This window comes from Elgaria multicarinata, chromosome 1, assembly GCF_023053635.1.
Source record: "Elgaria multicarinata webbii isolate HBS135686 ecotype San Diego chromosome 1, rElgMul1.1.pri, whole genome shotgun sequence".
Classification (NCBI taxonomy): Eukaryota; Metazoa; Chordata; class Lepidosauria; order Squamata; family Anguidae; genus Elgaria; species Elgaria multicarinata.
This window is the reverse complement of record NC_086171.1, coordinates 14,882,675-14,906,693: the sequence shown is the minus strand read 5'-3', so window position 1 is coordinate 14,906,693 and position 24,019 is coordinate 14,882,675. Positions and strand designations below refer to the sequence as shown.

The window sequence follows — 24,019 nt, the reverse complement described above, 5'->3', positions numbered from 1 at the left end:
TAAACAGACTTGCTGACCGATACAAGAATGCATTCCACCACTTGTCCTGAACAAGAGCTATTTAAGATTACCTTACGTAAGCTCTTGGGGAATCATTAAAATAATTTTTGATGGCTCCTACGGAAAGGAAAGGCTTGAAAAGAAAACTCTTCATTACTTTTTTCCTCCTGGCCTCTTTGCAATTTATACACAACAGCATTTGACAACAGAAAGATGAGAACTATTTTCTTGGTTCTGTTTTTAGGTAGGAAGGAAGGGGGGAAATAGTCCAGGATTATTTATTTATTTATTTATTAAAAACTAAACTTCATGGAGATTGTTCATTGGTCCATGTGAACAATTTGTTTCTAGAGAATTTACAGCTGCAAGCATTTAGAGTGCGGAGAGTTCTCTGATTGACTTGTTTTTAAAAAGGGATACGAAGTGGTAGACTATCATGAATTGATATTGACAGAGGGGTAGGCCGAGGCATTCACTATTTCACGTTTACTCTGCCATGGACAACAGGTTCAATAATATAGTCCTAAAATGAGTTCTGTCTGCAATGATTGTAAGCCCCTGAACTCAGAGTTTGGTGCTTCTCCTTTGCAGAGCAGGAGGAGCAGCAGAAGCAACCTTCAACTTCCTGTCCTAGCAGCCTGCATTTTCACTAGATGGGCTTTTTTCCCTCCCACTCTGAAAAGCATTTCGGAGTGGGAGGGAACTCATATCTTTGCCTCTCCAGTCTTCTCCCCTCCACCTGACCCAACCCCTTTACCTTCTCTCTGAGTTTGCTTCCCCAACCTTGGAGAGCAGCTAGTGTGGTTCTTTCTGCACTGGCTGTGAGGGACAAGGAGAGGTAGGGTGAGAGCTGATTCCCTCCTCCAAGGCTGGAGCACTGCCTCTGAGTTTGGATACTGTCTAGTGGCTGCAGAATGGCTCCCTTAGAGAGGAGATGAAACAGGCATGCACTTCTTATAAACACTTCCCCCCTGAAGGATCAAAAGTGTTCACACATTCCACATGAGGGCAATGCAATTCTGGAACAATTGCTCCATGTAGCCCAATATTTATACAGAGGTCTTTTCCATCACCGGAACCCTTTTAACTACAGTTGCCGGGAATTGGATCTCAGACCTTCTACATAAATGGCATGTGCGCTATCACGTAAGTTAAGGCCCATCCCCTATTCTTTTATCCTACACTTTACTACTAGAAGCCCATCTTCCCTGTAAAATGTTTCGTCGTTTCTTTAGAAGCTTCAGCTCTTTCCCAGTACAGAGCTTTGATGAGTTTGGAGAGGAGAGGAGCAGGATCATGGTGGAGGCCCAATTGATACCCCCCAAAAGGGAACTGTCTGGTGGCTGCTTGAGATGGCTTTGAGGTTGGCTCTGCATGGTGAGCCTATCTTGGGTAAAATGCTTGGCATGTGAATGCACTGATTTTTACAATACGGTTTCAACCCACTGTTTGGTTTGTCCTGTGTGGGTGAATCAGTGTGCCGTGATCTTTATGGCAGACAGCTCCATGCGATATGGAACGGTTTCTGCATTACTAGGGTTTTAAGCAGCCATCGTGCGCTTATTAGTGTGAACTGGGTCTGATTTCATAATCAAAGGCTTTAGTCTGGTCGTAAAATTTCTGCTCAGGATGGAGAATGTTTGTGCATACTTTTACACCTTAAAAAAAAAAAAAGCTTTAAGTGCCGGGAGAGAAATGCTTTTCACATTTTTTTCAATGTTTATGCAACCATTACCTGTGTTTTTAAGGCTTATTTAAAACAGCTGGGTGCCTGCTGTGTTCATCCCCCTTTATTGGAGCTCTTGCCAGAACAGGTAGTCAAAAACGGAAAGAAGGGGGAAAATCCGGCATCTGCGTGTTCTCTCTCTCCCTCCCTCTCCCTCTCTCTCTCCTCTCTCCTCTCTCTCTCTCAGGAAAACAGCTGTAGCTTCCATAGGAAGCACTCATTTTTCCCATCAGCCAAGCCCCTGCGTACCCTTGGGTCCACTTTTGGCACCGCTCATCAAGTAGGATGCAGTTTATGGCTTAGAACTTATGAGAGAAAGCATTCGGGCGGTCCCTTTCCCTGGCAGAACACTGAGAGCAATTCCCCAAGGTGCAAGCCACATGTGAGCATCTGACCTCTTGTTAGCACACCATGGGAGAGGTTAACAATTGTTGAGACTTCAGGCATCCCTTTGACATAGAAGGAAAACAATAACAAGCTTTGCCAGGAGACAACTTATATGTTTTTTAAAAAACAGAGTTAGGTTTGGAGACAATATAATTTAAATAAAAACAAAATTTGCAATAAGAGTTTGATCTTTTTAAAGCAGGATTGTAACATAAATTTATCATGAAAAAAAAGAACAGATAAGCACACCCATTTTAAACGGTTTCCTCCTTTACTGATGTAAGGTTGGCTTTTTTTCCAGGCAAAAATCTCATTTTGCCCCTCATTATGTTACTGTGATGCACTGGTCATCACTTAGAAATTAATATGGTGGTCACTCCTGAACCAGCGCGATCCCATAGGATCCAAGCAAGGTTTGCTGCAGTATAATTACCACAGCATCTTGTATAAATCACAAATATCATAAAATCATAATGCATGAATAGCCAGGCAGCTTTAAAAACTAGGACAGTTTGCTAAGAAAAATAATTTTGTGATAATATTTCTGAGAACACGCCCCTACCCAGAAAGATGACGATTTTGGCAAATATTACCCATCATTTTTTGTGATGTCTGCCATATTTCTCCCCACAAAGGCCTAGGATTTTGCTATGCCCAGAACACTGTGGGAGATGCAAAAGAGTGGTTGGTCTGCCAACATGGGAGCTCTGTTGTTGTCACTTGTGGTCACCGAAAAAACACACCAAAAAACAAACAAGAAAGTCTTTGAGTCCCCAAAGAAACTGGTGTAAATTTTTTGCCCCTTGTAGAAAATATTCAGCACCCTGCCCTGCTCGCCAGTTTCACTGTCCAAGGAAAGGATAGAGAAGTCATTTTCTCTGCCCGTTTCACCCCATTTCACTCAGGCACAATCCTATGCATGTTTAGACAGAAAATGGCCTACATCTCTCCCAATATTCCCCCGCCAGCATGATCTCCTTTCTGACCCAGAGTTGTAGCCCTTTCTGCAGGTTGAGGCACCAGGGCATGAAAATGGCTTTCTGTTTCCTTCCTCCCCAAGTTTCAATTCTAAAGAAGCCCTTTGCAATAGTACACAGTTCAGTGACCTCAGATTGCAGACAAAGATGCAAACTAATTTGCCGGTAAATGGTTTTGTTCAGTATGTAGTATATTAATGGTCCCTCTGGTTAAATATGTTTGCTAGTGGACTACCAATTAAAGGCACAGTCCTATGCTTTGTCCTATAACTCCCAGTATTCCTCAACCAGCATGGCTGGCTGGAAAATGCTGGGATTTGTAGGATTGTTTTCTGTCTAAACATGCATAGGATTGCGCCCTTAGGCCCTGAGACTGTAGACAGGAACCAAAGTAAATGAAAAGGTATATCTCAGTGTATTTTCCATAGTCATATTTCTTAATGAAGCCTAGTATGGTTATATTAACCAGTATGAAATAACTGAGCTCGACGTAGCTGAAATCCATATTGAATATTTTAACTTCCACCCTTTTCTAAATAGCAGATTATACGAATAGGATTATTTTGATTTTTCCTGTGATTGTGCCATCAAACAGATTTTTCCCTCCACTTAAACTATGTTCAAGCTTGAGATCTAATCAGGTTGATGGCAAATCTTTAGGTTCCTTGAACATATTTTCTAGTACAGAGACTATGAAGAAGCATTTGCCTCTGATGCTCTTGTGCTGATGAAATAGGAGAAGAGCTGTATTTTATCGTTCATATCCTAGTTAATCTTTTCAGAGCCGGCAGAGGGCAGCGTTTAACATTTCAGGAGAAAGTCTGCTGTTGCTGTTGTGTCCTCCCCTGCTTATGTTTGGGTTTGATATTTGGAGCAAGAGGCTTTTGTCGCAGCTGAGGAGGAATACATTCAACCATTACTTTAGGTTCTGGAAGGCACTGTTGGCAGAGACAGACTATAGATTAGCTATACAGTCAATGCTGCGTTTTGCCTCTGCATCAAGCAAACATTACTATTTTAGCTTTGGATCATAGAGATTTTTCAGACAGGTTCATTGCATAGTATGGGTATTTGTGCATATTTATATACTACCTGCTCTGATTCACAGTGTTTCTCTGCTCATGCCTAGAATGGGCTTCCTTTTGCTCACACTGCCATGGACTTCCCTGTTCACTGTGATCTTGATAAAAGCTCTGCTGCCCCAAATGTTAATACATGTACTTGGGAATAAGCTCCATTTTGATGTAGAACATTGTTTGTTTTAAAGTTTTTAAAATGGATAAAATGAGCACCTGTAACTATGAACATGCTCAGCTGGCCACCCCCTAACTATGAAGTATTTTAAGAAATAAGAAGAAAGAAAGGATTCTGTGGTGAGCATCATCTGCCCTGGCATACCCAATAAAGGATATATTAAAAATGCAAGCCAATACGTTCCCTATACAGAGTGTCAGGTGAGGTTGGGTATCCCAATACAGCCCTCAGACATATATATTTAAAAAACAACATAAGAAGAATCCTGCTGGAGTAGGCAAAGACCTAATGAATCCAGCATCCTGTTTCAAACCATGCCCAGCCAGATGCCTCTAGGAAACCCACAAGCGGAATAAGAGGACAATAAACTCTTCTCCTTTTGTTCCTTGGCAACTTTCACTCATCGACCCTTTTCAGGTATAACTCTAAGCCATGATAGTTAAACATTTTGTGCTAACTATGATGGCTTAGTGTGTCATGTGCGTGTGGGAAACCCAAACAATGGTGGTTATTAAACCACCCCGCCTAACCAACGCCCTGCAGCAGTTTTAAGGGGGTCCAGGGTGGCTCACTGTTCCATGTGTAAAACAGGCTCTGGGGCTGCAACCAGAGAGATGGTGGCCTAGACTATTCCATCGTTCCAACAACACTCTAACCACCACGGACTTTCTCTATGGTTGCTCTCGCATAGTGATGGATGGAGTGGCTGGCATTCACCATTTCTCAGTGCAATGGCCACTGGGATCACTGGCACTGGCAATGATGGGAGACCCGGGAACTAACTGCGAAGCGGAGAGCGTAAGTAAACCATATGACATGTGACAGGCAAGCATGTTGTGGATTTGCTAACTCTCTCCGCTCCATAGTTGCCCTAATTACCCCTCCACCAGTCACGTCTGAATAGCCACTGTGTTGCTTCTCTTTTTCTAAAAAAAAAAAAAAAAAAAGATCCTGTGAAGAGAGGGCCTAAAAGAAATCCCATATGTTCAGAGAGAGAGAGAGAGAGAGTACTTTTGGACCATTTTAGGCCCTGACTCCACTCCAAAAGCAGCAAGTCTTGGCTATGCAAGTATGGTATGGTTAACAGGGCATTCATAGTTGCTGTTAATGATCATGTTGGGATGTAGAGGAGAAGACAATCTGCAAGGATAAATTACCCAATCTCACCTGCTATTATAGGCAGGGGTGTCTCCAGGTCCTTTTTACCCAATCCTCACTGACAGGGGTGGGTTTAACGAGATTCTGAATTTTACTGAACGGGTTCACCAAAGCATATCTGACACCCTAAAAGGAAATACAGTAATTAAAGGCTTTCTTGACACTTCCTACTTACGTCACTATACACTATACACAATTTCCACTATGGGTAATACGAGAAAACAAACAGAATTGCTTTTGGAGTCCTCTTAACTGTTTATATTGCTGTCCAAACATTTTCTTCCTGAGTATACATCGGGTCTGGGGTGGAGGTGGAAGGTGCCCACAATGGCAGCAGCCCTTATGGCCTTGACCCCTGGCCAGCTGGCAGGTAAACACGGACACAATGCTGACTTTGATGCCCAAAAGGTTTCTGGTGAAGCTCCTTGTCTGATGATGCTGTCTTCATATCCATAAGGGCATAAGAAGAGCCATGCTGGATAAGACCAGGGTTCATCTAGTCCAGCATTCTGTTCACATAGTGCCAACCATAAGAAACCCACAAATACAACATGAGTGCAATAGCAACCTTCCCAAGCAACTGGTATGTAGAGGTATCAAGAGCCTCTTGATACTGGAAATAGCAGAGAACTCCATCTCAGAGTTCTCTGCCCCATCCTTATGGAGGAAGACATTTTGTATAGATCATCCCTCCATTAAACCCCACCCCTTTTCCTGGGTTTTGTCTGAACTGCTGCCAACTGTGGTGTCTGTCATTGTAACAGTAGCTTTGGGTGGCAACCACCCGAGCCACTATCAGTTAGAGAGGAGGTGTTCTTTGGAATTCCTTTTCTCTTGCCTGGTAAGTACTCCCTTTTTACAGCTAGAGAGAGGAAAGACCCACCCAGTTATGTCACCCACTGATTTGACCCTAAATTGGATTGGATGGTGATAGTCTGAGGACTCACTGGGGACAGGATCTACACTACTGCTTTAAAATGGTTTATAACATTAGTGACATTGGGGCCCAGGACACACTCCATATACAGTTTTCAAATCGTTTTCAGTGTCATATCCTGCTTGGTGTAGATCTGTCCTGGCTGTCCTGTTTTTTCTATACATTGTGATCTGTATTACAACAATACATGTGATGGAGGATTGAGTGTTTGCTAGCCCAAGCTATGTAAATCTCTGTGAGGCAGAAACAGTGCTACAAATCAAGCCTGGAGAAATCACTGTAGACTTGGAGTGTGTGTGTAATGTATTTCAGCAGCCCACTCCATTCCTGGGGTGAGCTGTTGTGTTCTGCATCAGCTGCAGCCATTAACCAAACCTCAAGGGCAGCCTTGAGATTACAAGAGCATGAATGACAGATGAATGAATGCATTCCATCACCCATACTGTCCAGTTGCTTACTTCAAGATTGCCATGCAAAATTAGGCACATGATCCATTTTAAAAACTGGAATGCAATATTTATTTTGCATTATGATCTGGACTCATGACTAGTATATCATACCTTCATTACTGAAGAAACAAAGCCTCAAATGTACTTGGCTTTCATTGGTCATGCTATTATTCTCCCCTTTTTTTTAATGGAAATCAAATGGATTCTGTAGTGCAGTGTATTCTCATTCTTTAATTTCATATGCTCCCTCTTCACACATTCACGGGAACTCAGGGATGGTCTTTTCTATGGGGTTTACTTCCCTTCAATTCCTGACCACAATGGAATGGAATTTGCTCCAGGGCTAGAACCAGCCAGAATTCTAAAGGAGCTGTTCAAGGCACTGAACCTGGGTTTTCTGCACCTTGGATAGCTCCTTTAGTGTTCTGGCTGGATTTGAATGAAACCCACAATGGATTCACAGACCTACAGAAATGAAAGGCACCAATCTCCACTGATCCACCTTCAAGAATTATCCTGGCTTGTTGATTTCTTCAAACATTTCCATGTTCCCTGGCAACAAACCATCAAATAGTTCTTGCTCTGGATGTACAATTGGTCCTTCCAGCTACGCATCATTCTAAGTCAATGCCAGCTCCTTGAGAGGGCTGTGATTTACTCTGTTCTAACATGATCCTCTCTTTCAGTATCTTGCCATTACTTTTCCAGCCTGGCTGCATGTCTCTACTTATTCTTCAGTCCTTCCTATATGGCTTCTGTTCCTGCAAATGTCTCCCTTCCCTCCAGTCTACCTGACTAATTCCCAAAGACTGGATTCTAGATGGCACATAAGTGGCTGGCTACTTACAGAAAAGTACTGCACTGTGATCCAGGCTTCTCAGGCCTCATCTAATGATTCTTAGCATACCACAAATCCAAAATATTCTAAGGAACCTGTGTGAGAACTCTTGCATAGTTCTTAATAATTTCAATCCTATTTGCATAGGAGTAATTTTTGATGAATAGTGCCTATATTTAGCACAGACTGCTGTTCTGTATCAAATTTCTAATGGACTACTATAGTGAATAGACTGTTATTTCAAATTTCATGATTTGGCAACATACCTGTATTTATCCTAGATTCAATTTATAATGGAGAAAATAGTATTGAAATTGAGAATTTGATGTGTTGTATTTCTCTCTTATACTACAGGTGTTATTTTCTCTCTGCGTTGCTTTTTGGGGAATACAGCTTGTGAAGCAACTTGCCTCCAGCACAAAAAAGAAAATCTGAAAAGGAAATCTGTCAAATCTTCACCTTAATTAGAGATAAAATACATTCCATGTATAGGGATGTGGTAGGAATGTATGGGTGTGTATGAGTTTTTAAGTTCACCCACTTCTCTTTTATTTTTGAAACATTTTATTAAAACTTACGTTAAGATGCCTCAAGTTTTATTTTTGTATATTTAGAGAGTACCAGACCTTCTCATACATAATGCAAAAAAAATTTGTTTCTATCAGCTTCATTCATGTGCAACCAAATGGGTAAAGCTTTTTAACTATTGATGGCAGTAATGAATGTTGTGATGGAAATAAACTATCTGACTCTTTCTCTTCAAATACAAATCAGGTCAAGGCAATATTCACATCAGTTATATAGATGAGCAACTTCCACTGATTTATGCATGAATAAACAGGGGCAGGGCTTGCAAACAAATTACATATGGAAATATAATTCAATTTCAATCTGGATATCTGAAGAAATATATACTACAACATCAACTTGCCCATGAATTAAGTGTATCTTTGGAGACCCTCAATCCAAGACATTTTTTCTGTGTGTTCTCAGCTAGGACCAACACTATAAAAAGCCTTAATCTGGCTCCCCATCCTGGTCGCTTCATTCTTCTGCATGGCAGGGCCACCCTGGAGTCCTTCCTTTGGATGCTCTAGTCAAAGTTTTCTATCCCTAGGAAGACTTGCCTAGGCTTATGGCACCCGACAAAGACCTTTTTTTATTTTCTTAATGCTGCTATTTCCATTTCTACTGTTTTGCTGTTTGTTTGATTTTATTATGTCTTTATGATTAGATTGTGTGTGTGTGTTTTTATTCTAAAACCAATTGGGCTAGAAATTATTTATTCGAAAATGGCTTATAAATAAAGAAGATAGAGTGACTGAATGAAACATTAGGAACAATTGCAGTTGTTTGGTTGCAATATAAGAATAAATAATTGTGACTGAAATTGTTAAACAAAACAACATGATGCAGTAACACAGAATGAAATCCTATACACACTTATTCAGGAATAAGTCCCATTGATCTCAATTGGGCCTATCTCTGAATCAAAATGTAGATGATGCCCATGTTTTGCAAAGGTTACTTGTAGCTAAGAATAAACTGAGAAAGGAGCAATTTGGCAAGTGGTGCTTACTAAGATTTTGGGGCACAATGCTATGCGTGTTCGGACAGGAAAAAGTCCTACAACTCCCAGCATTCCTCAGCCAGCATGGGAGATGTAAAAATTTTTCCTGTCTGAACATGCATAGGATTGTGCTCTAAAGGACTATTCTTATTTCATACACTGAATTGACATATCGATATGATTTTGCTGGTTTTGATTTGCGTAGTTTCAAAACTGATATTTTTCATGGCAAAAAAAATGTCATTAATGGTTAATAGCATTTGTGTGTCTCAGGGTTTGCATGGCCAAGATATTGGCAACTCTACTTGGCCCCAGATCTGGCCTGCAAATATACCCATATGCCCATCATAATTGCTTAACTATCATTTTTATTACAAATCCTGAATTCAGCCCAATGCCGTCCAGATGGAGAAATTGAGTTGCCTTCATTTCATATTATATGTCATACTTGGAAGGACCAAACTGTCAACTCCTGGTTTTACTGGGGAGGGGGAGGGTTTGAGTTTTTTGGGTATATAAACTGGGAGACAGGAAGTGGTAGTATGGAATAAATCTGCACTTTAATCACCTCTAATGGAGTTATGAGAGCAGCATCAACTTTGCTATTCAGCTCTCTACAAGCCACTGAATACATTTCAATTCCCAGCACTTCTGTACAATTTGTGCCATCTTCACAGCAAATGATAGGAAACATGTCATGTTTTGACAGAGTCGCCTTTGGTTGGCACTTTAGCTATTTCTAGGGGTGTGAATAAGAAAGTGCCTGCAGCCTTTAGCATTCACCATTCCCAGAGGAAGCATAAAACTCAATGCAAAAGTGCAAAGTCAAAAACTAAAGTAAGACATTTCTTTTATATTACCAATGGAAAGCTTGGCTCAGGTTTCTGTCATCTGCACTCAGCAGGGAAATGTGGGAAGAGACTGCAAACTGATGACAGGCCTTGTGCAGTTAATTTATAATTTGGAACCATACTGAAATGTGATAGACAACGGACCACTTCGCATGATCAGAATAAGCCATTTAAATTGCTGTGTGTACAGGACATGATTTCCATAATCCATAACCTGATGTAGGGTTATGGAGAGTTGTTTCCCTAGAATCATAGAATAGTAGAGTTGGAAGGGGCCTAGAAGGCCAACGAGTACAACTCCCTTCTCATAGCAGGAATCCACCCTACAGCATACTTGACAGATGGTTGTCCAGCTGCCTCTTGAATGCCTCTAGTGTTGGAAAGCCCACAACCTCCCTAGGTAACTGGTTCCACTGTCATACTGCTCTAACAGTCAGGAAGTTTTTCCTGATGTCCAGCCGGAATCTGGCTTCCTGTAACTTCAGCCCGTTCTTCCGTGTCCTGCACTGTGGGATGATCGAGAAGAGATCCTGGCCCTCCTCTGTGTGACAACCTTTTAAGTATTTAACCCTCTCCAACAAGTTATGTCACCACACACCACAATTTATTTTGATCGTGTGAACCAGGTCAATTAGTCTGTGGTCTCCCCCATCTCTGGCCCACACAAAGTTTCATGATTGACTTTGACATTGCTCCTATTTAGCTTCCTCCCATTTCTGGACCGTAGGCCTTTGTCTTTTCTTCACCTATGGAAAGATTTGTAGACCATGTCTTATTTATTTATTAGCAATAATTTTATACCATTTCTAATTTGAAACAAATCCTAAAGCAGTTTATAAAAGAATAAAAACAAACAAAAACTACATACATACATACATACAAAATAATAACGTAGGGCTGGTACTGCCTCTAAGCATGGAAGTTCTATTTTAGGTATCGTTGTTGTTTCCTGTATATGTCTTCCATGAATATATAATACCTTTTAAAGTGATCAACGTAAGTGCCATCACTACACCTAGTGGAAGAGATTTCTACAAGTTAATACACACTGTTTGAAATACAGTCCGTTTCAGCCAGCTGTCTATAGAAAACAACTACTCTAGTTATTTAATATGGACATCTGGAGGCAGGAAGGGACAAATCGGTCAATAACTACTGTATGTTCATTTCAAATATGTTCACTCATAAATCTGCTATCTCCCATTTCCATCTTCATCTGCAGAAAAAGTTAAAATCTACGGGGGGGATGCATCTATCTAAGTCTTCAGATGTCTGTTTTTGAAAATATTTTTCTCTATACACATTTATAAATATATTTTCTCACAAACTATGCATTTTAAAATACATTTTAAGAACTACATCACAAAATTCAGAGAAGTGTGAAATACAATGGATAGTTGTGTAGAGATTGGATCAGTTTAGAGATAGAATTCTTCAAGCACCGCTGCTTGTAGGGTTTAGTTAACAGCGATAATTTAACACTGTTGGTAAGGTGTTCTATTTCTGAGGACACTTGCTCAGTATCTATCATCTTTTATGGTGCCAAAAAATAAAACAGTTATGCTTATCCACATATTACTAGGGACGGTTGAGGTTTTTTGTTTGGCCTGCATTTTGAAGTGAATGGATATACGGCAGTATCTCAACCAGTGCTATTGTGCTAGTGTAAACTAACACTTGCTCAACATAACTAGCACTTGCTAGGGCAATGGGGAAAAGTGGCCATTTGCTGCTGAAATTCAGTGTCAATTCAGTGCTTTCCCCCCATTGCTAATAAGTGCTAGTTAGGTTGCTCTGCACACCCCACCACACCACACCCGGACTAATGTGTGGGTCATGTCAGCCCTTCAGATTTTGCGTTTCTCTGGGTTTTGCAATGCAGTTCTTGGCTCAAAAAAAAACCCCAAAATGCATATACAAGTGTATATTTTAGGGGAAATACACTAGGGAAACCAGATTTTATACACTAGGGAAATGTATTTTAAGAGAAATTGGTGTATTTTATTATATATTCAAATATACACATTTAAATGTATTTAAATTCACTGTGTGTGTGTAATCACATTAATGTAGAAATGGGATGGAACGGATTAATGAAAGAACACACCCGAAACTGATACACACCAGAAATAGACTGATATGTCCAGCCCTTCGTGTTACATGAAAATGTCTTGCATGTGTATCCATCCACTGTATTTCATTAGTTCAGCACTGTCCTTCAATCCCTTTCATGTTCTTTCTGACTTAATCTTGCTTGCCTTTTTGCTACTTTGTTCTGTCAATCATTCCCACCCAGTTTAAATCTCAAGATGTACCTGTATTTCACAAACTGTTTTCTGACATGCTGACGTGAGTACAGAAGCAACAGCCAGCCCTAACAGCAGGTAACATTGGTTAATTTAGATTAAAAGGAGAGGAAGCAAAATAATAATAATAATGGAGCTTTTCAAACCCTGGACTTCAGCAAGTGTGATTTTACTACCACAGGATTTATCTCTCTGTCCCTGTCTCTCTCTCTCTCTCATACATACACACACACACACAGAGTCTTTAAATATGAACATTATGTCATCCTATAAATTGCCAAAAGTGTTCACAAGAAATGAAGCTATGCTAAGAAAATGGAGGTATAATTTGACACTAAGACCCTGGGGCTACCTTCTGTCTCACGCCATGTCATCATATCTCCCTTCTGGTATCCGACTTGCATTGAGGAAAAGAGCTTGCTAGAGCCGCAGACACCATCAATCACGTTGCTGTTTTTGCTTAAGTAAGTGTGGATGGCTACTTTTAGGTTCTAACTGTCCAATATTCCCCTTTTGCCCATGATTTCATAGGATCCCTGTAGAAAATGTAGCACTTTTCGTCCACTTTTCGTTCCTCGCAGGGTAACAGGGTTGCAAAGAAGGCTGCACACCACTCTGGGATCAACAGATGCTACAAGTTTATTGCAAATGCCAAACTATTTGGCAACTCCTAGTCCATGGACAGGATGTACTATTGCAAAAGTGACAGCCAGCCCACAAGGTGGTCAGCCTTTTAGGGAAGGGAAAGGATGTTAGGAAGAGGCCAATCCGTTCTGGACACTGTCCCCCCTTGCCAGTTTCCTGGTGGAGGAAGCTTTTGTTCGGGCCAGCATCTGACTCTCATCCTTGGACCCTGCCAAGGCCCACTGCCAAGGCCTAGAGCCCAATGTTTCTTCTCTGTGCTGTTGCTTCCCACACAACTGCTCACTGTGAGCCAAGCAGTGAAAGGAGCAAGGAGAAGAAGCAGAGGAACATACCAGAACACGGTTTTTATCAGAACTTTGTTCTTTTTAAAATAGTAAATTTTATTACTATGTTTTTTTATTCTTTTATTCTATTTGTTGTTCACCTCTCTGAAATCCTTTGGATGAGGAGCAATATATAAATATTGCAAATAAATAAATATAGAATGCTGCCTTATACTGAGTGCATCTAGCCCAGTATTGTCAACATTGACTGACAGCAGCTCTTCAGGGTTTCAGGCAAGAGTTTGTCCAACCCTACCTGGAGATGGCAGGATCAATCCTGGGACCTTCTGCATGCAAAGCAGGTGTTCTACTACTGAGCTACAGCCCCTCCATAGCTGGTTGGTGGTACCAATTGGGTGAAGACCCACCCGTCTGTAGTAGGGCTGTGCCACACTCTGTTTCAGGTTGTAGAAGCAGGAGCAGAGTGACCTGATCCGCCTCCGCCAAAGGCGGATCTGAATCGGGTCGGGGAGGCAGCAGATCGAGGCGAAGTGGTTAGCTGAGTTGCGGTTTGCTGCGATTAATTTTTATTGAATGGTTAAAAAGCGGGAGGGGGAAGCTTTTTTCATCATTGATAGACAGCTTCATCTGCCAATCGTGATGATAAGTGATCACCCCATGAAGCATCCTCCAATCTCAATGTTGAAGGGGGGTACTAAGCCAGAGGCATACAGAGACATTTTTCTCCCTGTGTTCATTTTTGAAGTGGCTAACCTGAGAAGAAGATTCTGATTTAGGACTAAATTTAAAAATTCCCCCAAAATCAGGGGATAATCCAATTTCCTTCAAAGTGGCCATGCCCAAGATCCTATGTGGAAGCTTTCATGGTGCCCAGTTACACTTGTGTAGCTTACCAAATAACGGAGATCACTGCATTTCTGTAAATGGGGTTTTTTTTTTTGAAATATTTTAAATATTCCCCCAAAATCAGGGGATGATCTGATTTCCTTTAAAATTGGCATGAATAAGGATCTATTTAGAAATTATCATGGTGTCCAGTTACATGTCTTTATCTTGGGAAATGACGGAGATGAATGCAGTTTTGTAAATTGGGGGAATGGTTGAGAGTTAAAACGTTAAAAAATCGCTAAAAATCAGGGCATGAGCCGATTTCCTTCAAAGTGGCCATGCCTAAGGATCTATGTGAAAGCTATCCTGGTGCCCAGTTCCATGTGTGTAGCTTAAAAATAATGGAGATCACTGAATTTCTGTAAATGGGGGGGGGGGGAATCTTTTAAATATTCCCAAAAAATCAGGGGATATCTGATTTCCTTCAAAATTGGTATGAATAAGGGTCTATTTCGAAGCTATCATGGTGCCCATTTTGATGTTTCTAACTTGAAAACTAAAAAAGTTATAGGAATTTAACCTTTGCAATGCAAGTCTATGGGGGGGAAGCAGAGCTCCGATCTGGATCTGGAGCTCCGCAGCAGAGCGGAGCAGAGGTGGATTGACGCAGAGCAGACCCAATCCAAAAGGAGCTGATCGGGATCTGGAATGGATTGGGGGGTCCGTTCACAGCCCTAGTCTGTAGGCTCCATCCATGAAATGAGAAGACCATTACCATATCCCCATTTTCACAGATTGCTAAGCAGTTGCCAAAGGATGAGTAACTCACAGCTTATGTCATGGAGAAGCAGTAAAGTCCACATGCCTTTGTCCAAATTTTTCTCCCTTAAAATGTTCATCACCTTGCTTTTTGGTAGGTGCACATCTGGGCGGTTCTTGGGACTAATAATGCATAGAGTCTGATTATGTTCAATGCCATGGCAAATCCAGGTATACTGTGGCATCATTATGTTGCCAGCCTTCTCTTCCCTGACACTTCAATACCCAGGCCGAGATCCCTGGCTTATGGGCCTTCATCCTCCTATGGGCCCTCCCTTGGAACCTGAAATGAGCCCTTAATCATCGGAACTACCTACAGAATCCAACAAGCTTTACTGCTTGTGACTGGATCTTATCATAGAATCATAGAATAGTAGAGTCGGAAGGGGCCTATAAGGCCATCGAGTCCACCTCTACTATTCTATGATTCTATGATATGATTCAGTCACAAGTGGTAAAGTTTCTGTCCTTCCAGGATGGCAGATTTCCCTTTCCATGAGTTCTGTCTGGCCATCTAACAGGTGCCAGGGTCAAATGCCTGGAGTCATTAGGGCATGCTGAATCACCTCCCGACCAGACTTCCTCATATCCTTGCCTGCCCTCTGCTTCTTAAGGTCCTCATCTCATCCCACAGTCAGTATGTGAATTTCAGACAAGAGTGCTGTTGCAATATCTTCCCTGTCCTCATCAGGCTCTTAATTCCTGAGTGATGAAATGTAGCCTTAACCTAGATAGGTAAATTAATTTTCAGAGTTCTCTGAGAACAGGTTGTCACATTAGTCAAGAGTTGCTGGGATCTGTGGATAGCTGCCCCCAAAAGGTGAGCCACTGAACTGCAGGTTGCCTTTCACTGGAATAACTTCTGGTCCACCCACCCAAGCTGGCAATTGGATCTTTTTGGCCTGGAAGGACTATAAAGGACTTCCTTTTCCAGCTAAACTAAGCTCTGCTTGAGTCATAAGACTTTCCTCAGCTCTGATATGTTCCTGTACCATTAATTGCTAGTTTGGTCCTGACTTCTGGCTTGCTCCTTCTACTTGGTTTGTCCTGCATTTCTGACATACTTTTAGGTTCCAGCTTGCTCCTCAATCTTGCTGCCTGGCTTGTCCTTCTGTCCCGATGTCTGACTTATTCCTTGCTCTTGCCTCCTGGTTTGTCTTCAAACAAGAAAAATAGAATCATAGACCTGGAAGGGACTTTAGAGATCAACTAAGGCTTTGCACTGCAGGATGCAGCTACGGCATCCCTGACACCCTTCCAGCCATCTGGCACGTTCTTTGGTTCAGGCTTCATCCTGTCTCCAGGCTTCTCCCAATGTCTGGCTTGCTCCTTGCTCTAGCCTCCTGGTTCTGACTTGCTCCTTGACCTGTCCTGTCCTTTTATTTTTATCTATTCTTCGCCCCTCTCCAACTGAGATACAGTTGGACTTATTCAGGTAAGTGGTTACAGGATTGTAGCCTTAATTTGCTATAACAAGATCTAACTATTTAAGAGTGATTGATCATTCAGAATGATAAGGATGTTGCCAGGTATTCATGTGCATAATTGTTACAATACTGTTATATATGTAGCATCTGAGATGTAGAAGGAACTTTTTTGGGTCGGTGAGTTGAATTTAGCTTAAACACCTGGTGGAAGAGGATGTCAGAAGTCCTGAGGCCATGCTAGCTAGACAGCTACAGTAACAGAGCAGTGCTGTTTCTCTGATCTCATGTCTGGCCTGAAAAACCAATTAAGTGATCAGTGTCAAGTGCTGCCAAAAGAAAATTGGGGAGGGAGGATACGTTATGATAATATGGGGGAGAAAGAAAAGCCAGGTATGATTATCCAAAGTGGAAAGTATTGTAGGAATTAGAGAACTATCCAGTTCCAGTATGGCAGCCTTCCCCAATATTGTGCTCTCCAGATGTGTTGGATTACAGCTCCCATCATGCCCTGGCTGGAAATTATGGGCATTGCAGTCCAACACATCTGGACACCAAATCAGGGAAGGGTGCAGTATGGGATTTTCAGTTATGCCTCACAGGTGAAGTTGTCTGATTCCTACAACTACATTAGAGAAGGAATGAGGTATAGTCAACTTAAACATTTTAGTCTAACTAACCTGTTCATACAGAAGTTCTCATGATCAGATTTGAATACAAGTGGCCTTTTAAAATAAACCAAGAAACACAGACAATTAAAAAGCATCTTGTTTCTTCGTCTCCTTCTTCTACTTTTCCTCCTCCTTTCCAATGTCTGTATTACAAGATTTAAGAACTGGACCTTTCTTGCAATTTAGGTAAATGAAAAAGACATGCAGCTGGTGTGTGATTTCTTGTGTTTATCGGCTATTGCTGCAAACAATGTTGAATAAATTTGGAAGCATGAGCCCAACATGGGAGGAAGAGACTGGAGTTTGGAAAAGGCACAGGAGAGGATTTCTGTGCAGTGTGGGAGAAACAGCTGCATCGTGTACAGTGAAGAAGACCACCAGTAGTGCCTTTGGAGAGAGCCCAGTATGAAAAATAAATGTGGGAGGCTGACAGCTACAAGAGTGTGGGACAGGGTGTAGATTGGGGGGGAAAGCCAAATACATAAAATAAACTTTTCAGAATGGAAACACACCCCTGCCTTCCCCAATGGACCTTGTCAGGGTGTTGGTTAGCATTTTTAAAAAATAATTTGTGTTTTTAATCACTTTCTAGGGTATTAGGGGAAAGGAGAACTGCACTGCAAATACTAGCAACTGTGCTCCCAATTGATCGAACTGCTCTTTGAGTGAGCATGAAACGCATTTCAAAATATTGGCTATAAACATCTGTGCAACTTCAGCAATGACAATTCATAGGCAATGGCATAATCTGTGTTTCTGCAGAAAGGTCACCTTTTCGGAATCACTCAGAGATAGCAGAGGAGACTTGGAAGGAGAAAACATCCACATTCCGCACAAGTTGGTATTGCTCTTGTACTGTGTTTGGATTTGCACTGCAACATAGATGATCCCCATAATTACAGCTGATTGTGGGGAAGTCACGTGGGGTTTGTGGAGGAACCCTGAAAAGGCAGATTCCGTCTAATTGGGATTCGTTGAGTGGCAGCCAAAAACCTCTAAGACCCAGTTTCTCTCATTTTAGAAAAAGTTTATTACGAGCAGCCTGCAGTGCTGTAAGGTGGCAACCCCTAGAGGATCTGAAGGACTGCCTGCTAGTGTCAGGCAAAGCTAACATACTTATAGGGTAACATCCTCAGAAACAAAGGCAGAACTTCCTCATATAATTCACCAATCACAATACAGTAATAGGTAAGCTTTTCTAACCAATGATAGGCAAGGATTGATATGCATGTGCAGAGTTCAAAGGATAGGAAAAACAAGACGATGGGTATTACAATCTTGGAATATCTGTTCCTTTGTGGTTACTACTCTTCCTGGCCTTGCTGGGAGGCTCACACTCTGACTAATGTGTCAACGCTTCTTGTTGGTTGGGAAAGTGTTACTCAATATATTGTAGTTGCTGAAACTTTGATTAAATTGCTATAGAGACTTTAATTTATAATAGAAGGGGCTTACACAAAACAGGGTGGGCACAGATAAAACAGCCCACATATTCATTTCCTCGATAGGTTACAGCCAATGTTGGCCAAACTAAACATTCAGGTAATCACGCAAAGTGGAGCTATACATATGAGTTTCTCTTACTCTACTGCAAGCACTCTGGGAAGGGGGAGGGGGGCACAAGGTAGTTAAACCTTTCCCTACACCTGTTTTGTCCCAAAATTCCACCCCTCCCTGAGTGCCATGAGTCAATGAGCAGATGAAGGACAGGACAAAATTCGTACCTCTCTTGTACCAAGCTTTGCTGATGAGCAGGGCATAAATAAATAAATCTTCCTACATCTGGGAGAATATTGCCATGATCCTGAGCTGGAAAACATTAATTTTGTCTTGCTGTTAACTCTTTCTCTCTGAACCTCGATCCCATTTTGGCCTGACCTTCTGGTTTTCCCCTCTGCATCTCATCACATCTTATCTCTGAACTCCATTCAAAATTCTGTTCCAGTTTTGACACTTTTGTGTCCCTGTCCTCATCCAGTAGTATTTCTATGAACTCTTTCCTCCTAGTTCTGACATCAGTTTTTAAATGGCAATTAAATATATTTTGAAATAAAATTAATTTATGCTACAGCATATGTAGGTGCACTTAAGTGATTTGCAGAGTTAGGCAGAGAATAATTGTATTAACACATTTCCCCCCTTAATTGGGAACCCCAGAGCTATTGCAGGTTGGTAATTTCATACCAAGGTGAGACTTCCTACATCTTTGTATTTGAGCTCTGGATCCTAATACATTCATGGTAAACAACTTAGCCAAATGTGTCACCTCTCTATTCAAGCCAGCCTTTTGAGAACTCATGGAGTTTTTCAAAACACATTCATTATTTAGAATTATTCCCTGGGACTTAAACCATAACTCTTCTTAAGTGTGTCATGACATGGAGGATTGCCTGTATTTGGATCAGAGTCCAGGGCTGTAGGCAGGATGTCTGGATTGACTCCTATAATTGTCTAAATACATGTTGTGTAAAGCAATTCGATATGTAAGCTACTTGGTCAAACAACTTGATGTCACATATATAAGACTCTAGGGGTTATGTTCTTCTTGTGAACTATCTTCATGATTAACCTTGATCACTCACATCTCTCCAAAGTTTAGCCACTTTCCACTTAATTTTAGCATATGTTCCAGACTCTGACAAAGTTGCCTTGATCTAAGAAAGATTCAAAGTCAGCTGTCCTTGGATGAAAGTCTTAAGATTTCTGTATTAGAGATGCATATAATACATTTGATATCAAGCGGAGGCAGCTTCTCAGCGTTTTATACAATGACACTGTTGAAAGAGTCTGGAATATATGCTATAGTTAAGGTGAAAGTACTTTCTGCAGTAGCAGAAAAATATCTGCTTACACAAGGGAAGGCACTGGATTTTCACCAATCCACCATAGCCACTGCAGATCCTTGACCCCCTCCCCCTTGCAGCCCAAACAAAACTGCTTCTTAAGGGGGAGGGGGTCAAGGATCCTATGGGATATAGCACAGAGAGTTCTAGTAGGCAGGGGGATTGGTGAAAATTGGATGTCCTGCCTTTTATGAATAAAAGAATGTTTCACTAGTGAAAAGCCACCATTGGATGTAATCTACAAGTTTTATATTGGCTAGGATAGCTATTGCCTTTACAGCATTAGCACCAGTGTCCTCTTTTGAATAACTGTGAATTAATCTCTGCTTGCCAAGACTACTGATAGAGCATGGATATGTCTCCATTCCAATCCACCTAGGCCTCTACAAGGAGGGGAACCTTCAGCCCACAGGGTAGATCTGCCCACAGACATTCCCATCCAGCCTGCAAAGGCTTTGGCTCCTTCCGTGGGCCCCATGACCTGACCAAGCCCCACCCTCAGGATCCTTGGAGTCTGTTGGAGGTTCAAGGATGGAACAGGGGGAGTAACACTCCTTGTTATTTCCAATCAATGATTGGAGATAACAGGGAGATTCCCCTTAGAGCACTGCTCACCCTTCCAATTGGGAAGGTGAGCAGTGTGCTAACCTGCACTATGGCTTTCCCCGCAAGGAAGAATGTGGCCCTGACAAAGTGGCTGTAGCCGGAGTGCTCCAGCCATGGCTTTCACTGGAGCCCCTTCACTGTCACCACACCTTCTGCCACTGGATGTGGGTAAAGCAGTCCTGACACAAAGTGTTGGTTGGTGCTCTAGGCAGCCATTCAGCAGGGCAATGGTGACATACTACTGGGGTGTAGTGATGCCCCATTACATCATCTGGCCCATGGAGAGCTGGGGCACATTTGGCTCCCACCTCAACTCTGCCCTCCTCCCCTGTTCTACACACACATATAACCAGGGATCTCCATGCATTTTGCTTGATTGCGAGCAACGATTTCTGATTTATACCATTTTTAATACCCAATAGTGCAAGAAACAGCCAATAGTAAATGAGTGAGGGCAGTAATACTGGTGTCAATCCAATCAGTTCAAAACCTAGAGCCACACAAAGCAAAACCTTCACCGCACAATCAAATAAAGTGAGTTCCACTCTCTCTCGTACACACACACATGCTCAAATGTTGCAGAACACTCTATAACTGCTTAGCAGTAAACATTCATTTCAGTGCAGCTCATTTCTAAGCAAGTGACTAAGGATCAGAATCTTATAGAAACATGTTTTGTTAGGTCAAAATACGCTCTAGGACGTGACTGCTCGGGTGTGCACATTCACTTTATATTGCAGTTTAACGATAAAAACGAACTCTTTGCTCATTTGCATTTTTGTGCCATTTTTACTTTTCAGCTTTAATTAACTGTTAACCAAACCATTTTCAAGCCTTACCAGATTTTGAATGCAAACAAGACTTTCCCAACTGCCTGCCTTCTTGAGAGCATTAATCTTCTGAATTTCTTTTTTATTTCTATACTGACATCTATTGGAGCTTTGTGGAACATTCCTTTGAAATATGCACTACTATTCAGAGTAAGGGAGGTAGATCCAGTTGAATAAAGGCCTGAAACAGAACCAGGATATTTGCAGAGTTAAAAGATTACCTTACATATAACTGTCTCTCTCCCATATGAATATAACACAACTGGAGCACTATCCTGCTTATTGAACTCCTAAATATACAGCTAAGATTATATCTGAAAATGTTTTTGATTATTACATATAGGTTTAATTTTAAACTTTGGTCCTGCAGTGTTGATAACAATGTTTGGCAGTGTTTCCCACATTTTTGAGCCGAGGTACAATTGTGCCGAGGTACAATTTTTCCCAAAATTAAAACTGGGGGGCACATTTCTCCCTTTCATAATGCAGAAGAGTCATTGATCCAAGTGTGACTCCATAAAGACAAGAGGCAAACTCTTATAAGGACAGGGTTCCATCTTGTTCCCAGTGTCCTGCTGAGAAAGATTGTCCTGGGTCTGGGATGAGCTAATTATTAGGGGTGTGCACGGATCCCCCGCTCCGCTTCTCTTCCAGATCCAAGATTTGTGGATCGGGCCGCTTTGCTCTGCCCCCACTCCGCCTATGTCCGCTCCGCTCCGCTGCGGAGCTCCGGATCCTGATCGGAGCTCCGTTTCCCCCCCCATAGGATTGCATTAAGCTAAAAAAGTATACAACTTTTTTTCTGTTAAAGTTAGAAACCTCAAGTTTGGCACCATGACACCTCATGGATGTATACACATGCACACCAAGACTCAAGGCAATCCCATCATCCCCTGATTTTTGGGGAATTTATGAAAATCGGGCAGCCCATTCATACCCCTTTCGATAGCTCCATCAATTTGCATGTGAAAAACCTCAAACTCACCACCATGATAGCTTAACCAGGGATACACATGCACGCCAAGACTCAAGGCAGTCCCATCATCCCCTGATTTTTGGGGAATTTTTTAAAATCGGGCACCCCATTCACACCCCTTTCGATAGCTCTGTCAATTTGCACGTTAGAAACCTCAAACTCACAACCATGATAGCTTATCCAGGGATACACATGCATGCCAAGACTCAAAGTAGTCCCATCATCCCCTGATTTTTGGGGAATTTATGAAAATTGGGCACCCCATTCACACCCCTTTCCATAGGTCCGTCAATTTGCACGTTAAAAACCTCAAACTCGCCACCATGATAGCTTATCCAGGGATACACATGCACGCCAAGACTCAAGGCAGTCCCATCATCCCCTGATTTTGGGGGAATTTATGAAAATCGGGCACCCCATTCACACCCCTTTCGATAGCTCCGTCAATTTGCACGTTAAAAACCTCAAACTCGCCACCATGATAGCTTATCCAGGGATACACATGCACGCCAAGACTCAAGGCAGTCCCATCATCCCTGATTTTTGGGGAATTTATGAAAATCGGGCACCCCATTTGCAGACGTGGACTGTTCTCTGACATTTGGACAGATAAAAAAAGGGAAGTGGGCACACTCACAGATGCCATCTAGACCCACAATCATGCCAAGGTACAAGGCAATCCCATCATCCCCTGATTTGTGGCGGAGCTTAAACCTGCAGACAGCTCAATGGGGCCATTTCAAAGGAAATCCCAAGATGCCATGAATTGGGGAGTAGAGATCAACCTAAATATGAATCTTCTTCCACACTTGAAAAATGGATTTGGAACTTCCAAAAGTCTAATTGAGCACAGGAAGGACTTCTCCCTTGAGTCAAAGCCAGACACAAACCATCCCTGTGTGGCGGACAGGGGAGGAGGGAGGGAAGGCAGGCAGGCAGCAGACATTTCTGGGGGCAAGGAAGTGAGCCAAGGATAAGCCAGTAATGCATATAAAATGGAATAAATAAATAAATAAATAAATAAATAAATAAACAAACAAAGGAGGGGTGGAATTAAAAGCAGCAGTGTTGCTGAATAAACAACAAGAAGAACTTTTTTTAAAAGGCTATATCTGTCTTTTACCAGTAAGGGGTGGTGGTGGATATGCCCAAAGGGGGAAGCATCTGCCAATCTGATTGGTCCTGTCTAGGTACAAGTCTTTAAGAAGCAAACGCTCACTTCAACTCATGATAGGCATTGCTTCACTGGGTTACTCTTTGGAGGGCTCTGATGGCCCTCCAAGTACAGGAGAGTGAGGGCACGTCCACATGCCCTAGGGGAGTTCATCCCCTTGCACCACATGTATTCAGTTGTTCCCCAAAGTTAGGGTGGGTAGCACTGCTGTGTGTTTCCTATCTGTTAGTATGATTTCAGGTTGTGTTTGTGCATTTGGTGGAGCTACTATTTAAAAAAAACACTGGGAAAACTCATGATAGGCATTCACTCCAGTGATTTACCTTTGGAGGGCTCTGATGGCCCTCCAAGGACAGGAGAGTGCACAGGGCACGTCCATGCCCTAAGGGAGCTCATCCCCTTGCACCCATCTATTCAGTTGTTCCCCAAAGTTAGGGTTGGTAGCAGTGCTGTGTTTTCTATCTCT

The 24,019-nt window shown here is 42.0% G+C and overlaps 1 protein-coding gene across 1 annotated transcript in view; it reads left to right on the top strand.

The window, feature by feature from the left end:
• AGMO (alkylglycerol monooxygenase) overlaps positions 1-9,241 on the top strand; it is a 148,908-nt gene extending 139,667 nt beyond the window's left edge. The window contains exon 13 of the mRNA XM_063123615.1: positions 8,081-9,241. Within this exon, the coding sequence (XP_062979685.1) occupies positions 8,081-8,161 (81 nt within the window). The 3' untranslated portion in view covers positions 8,162-9,241. The remainder of the gene's footprint in view (positions 1-8,080) is intronic.
• Positions 9,242-24,019: the final 14,778 nt, after the last annotated feature.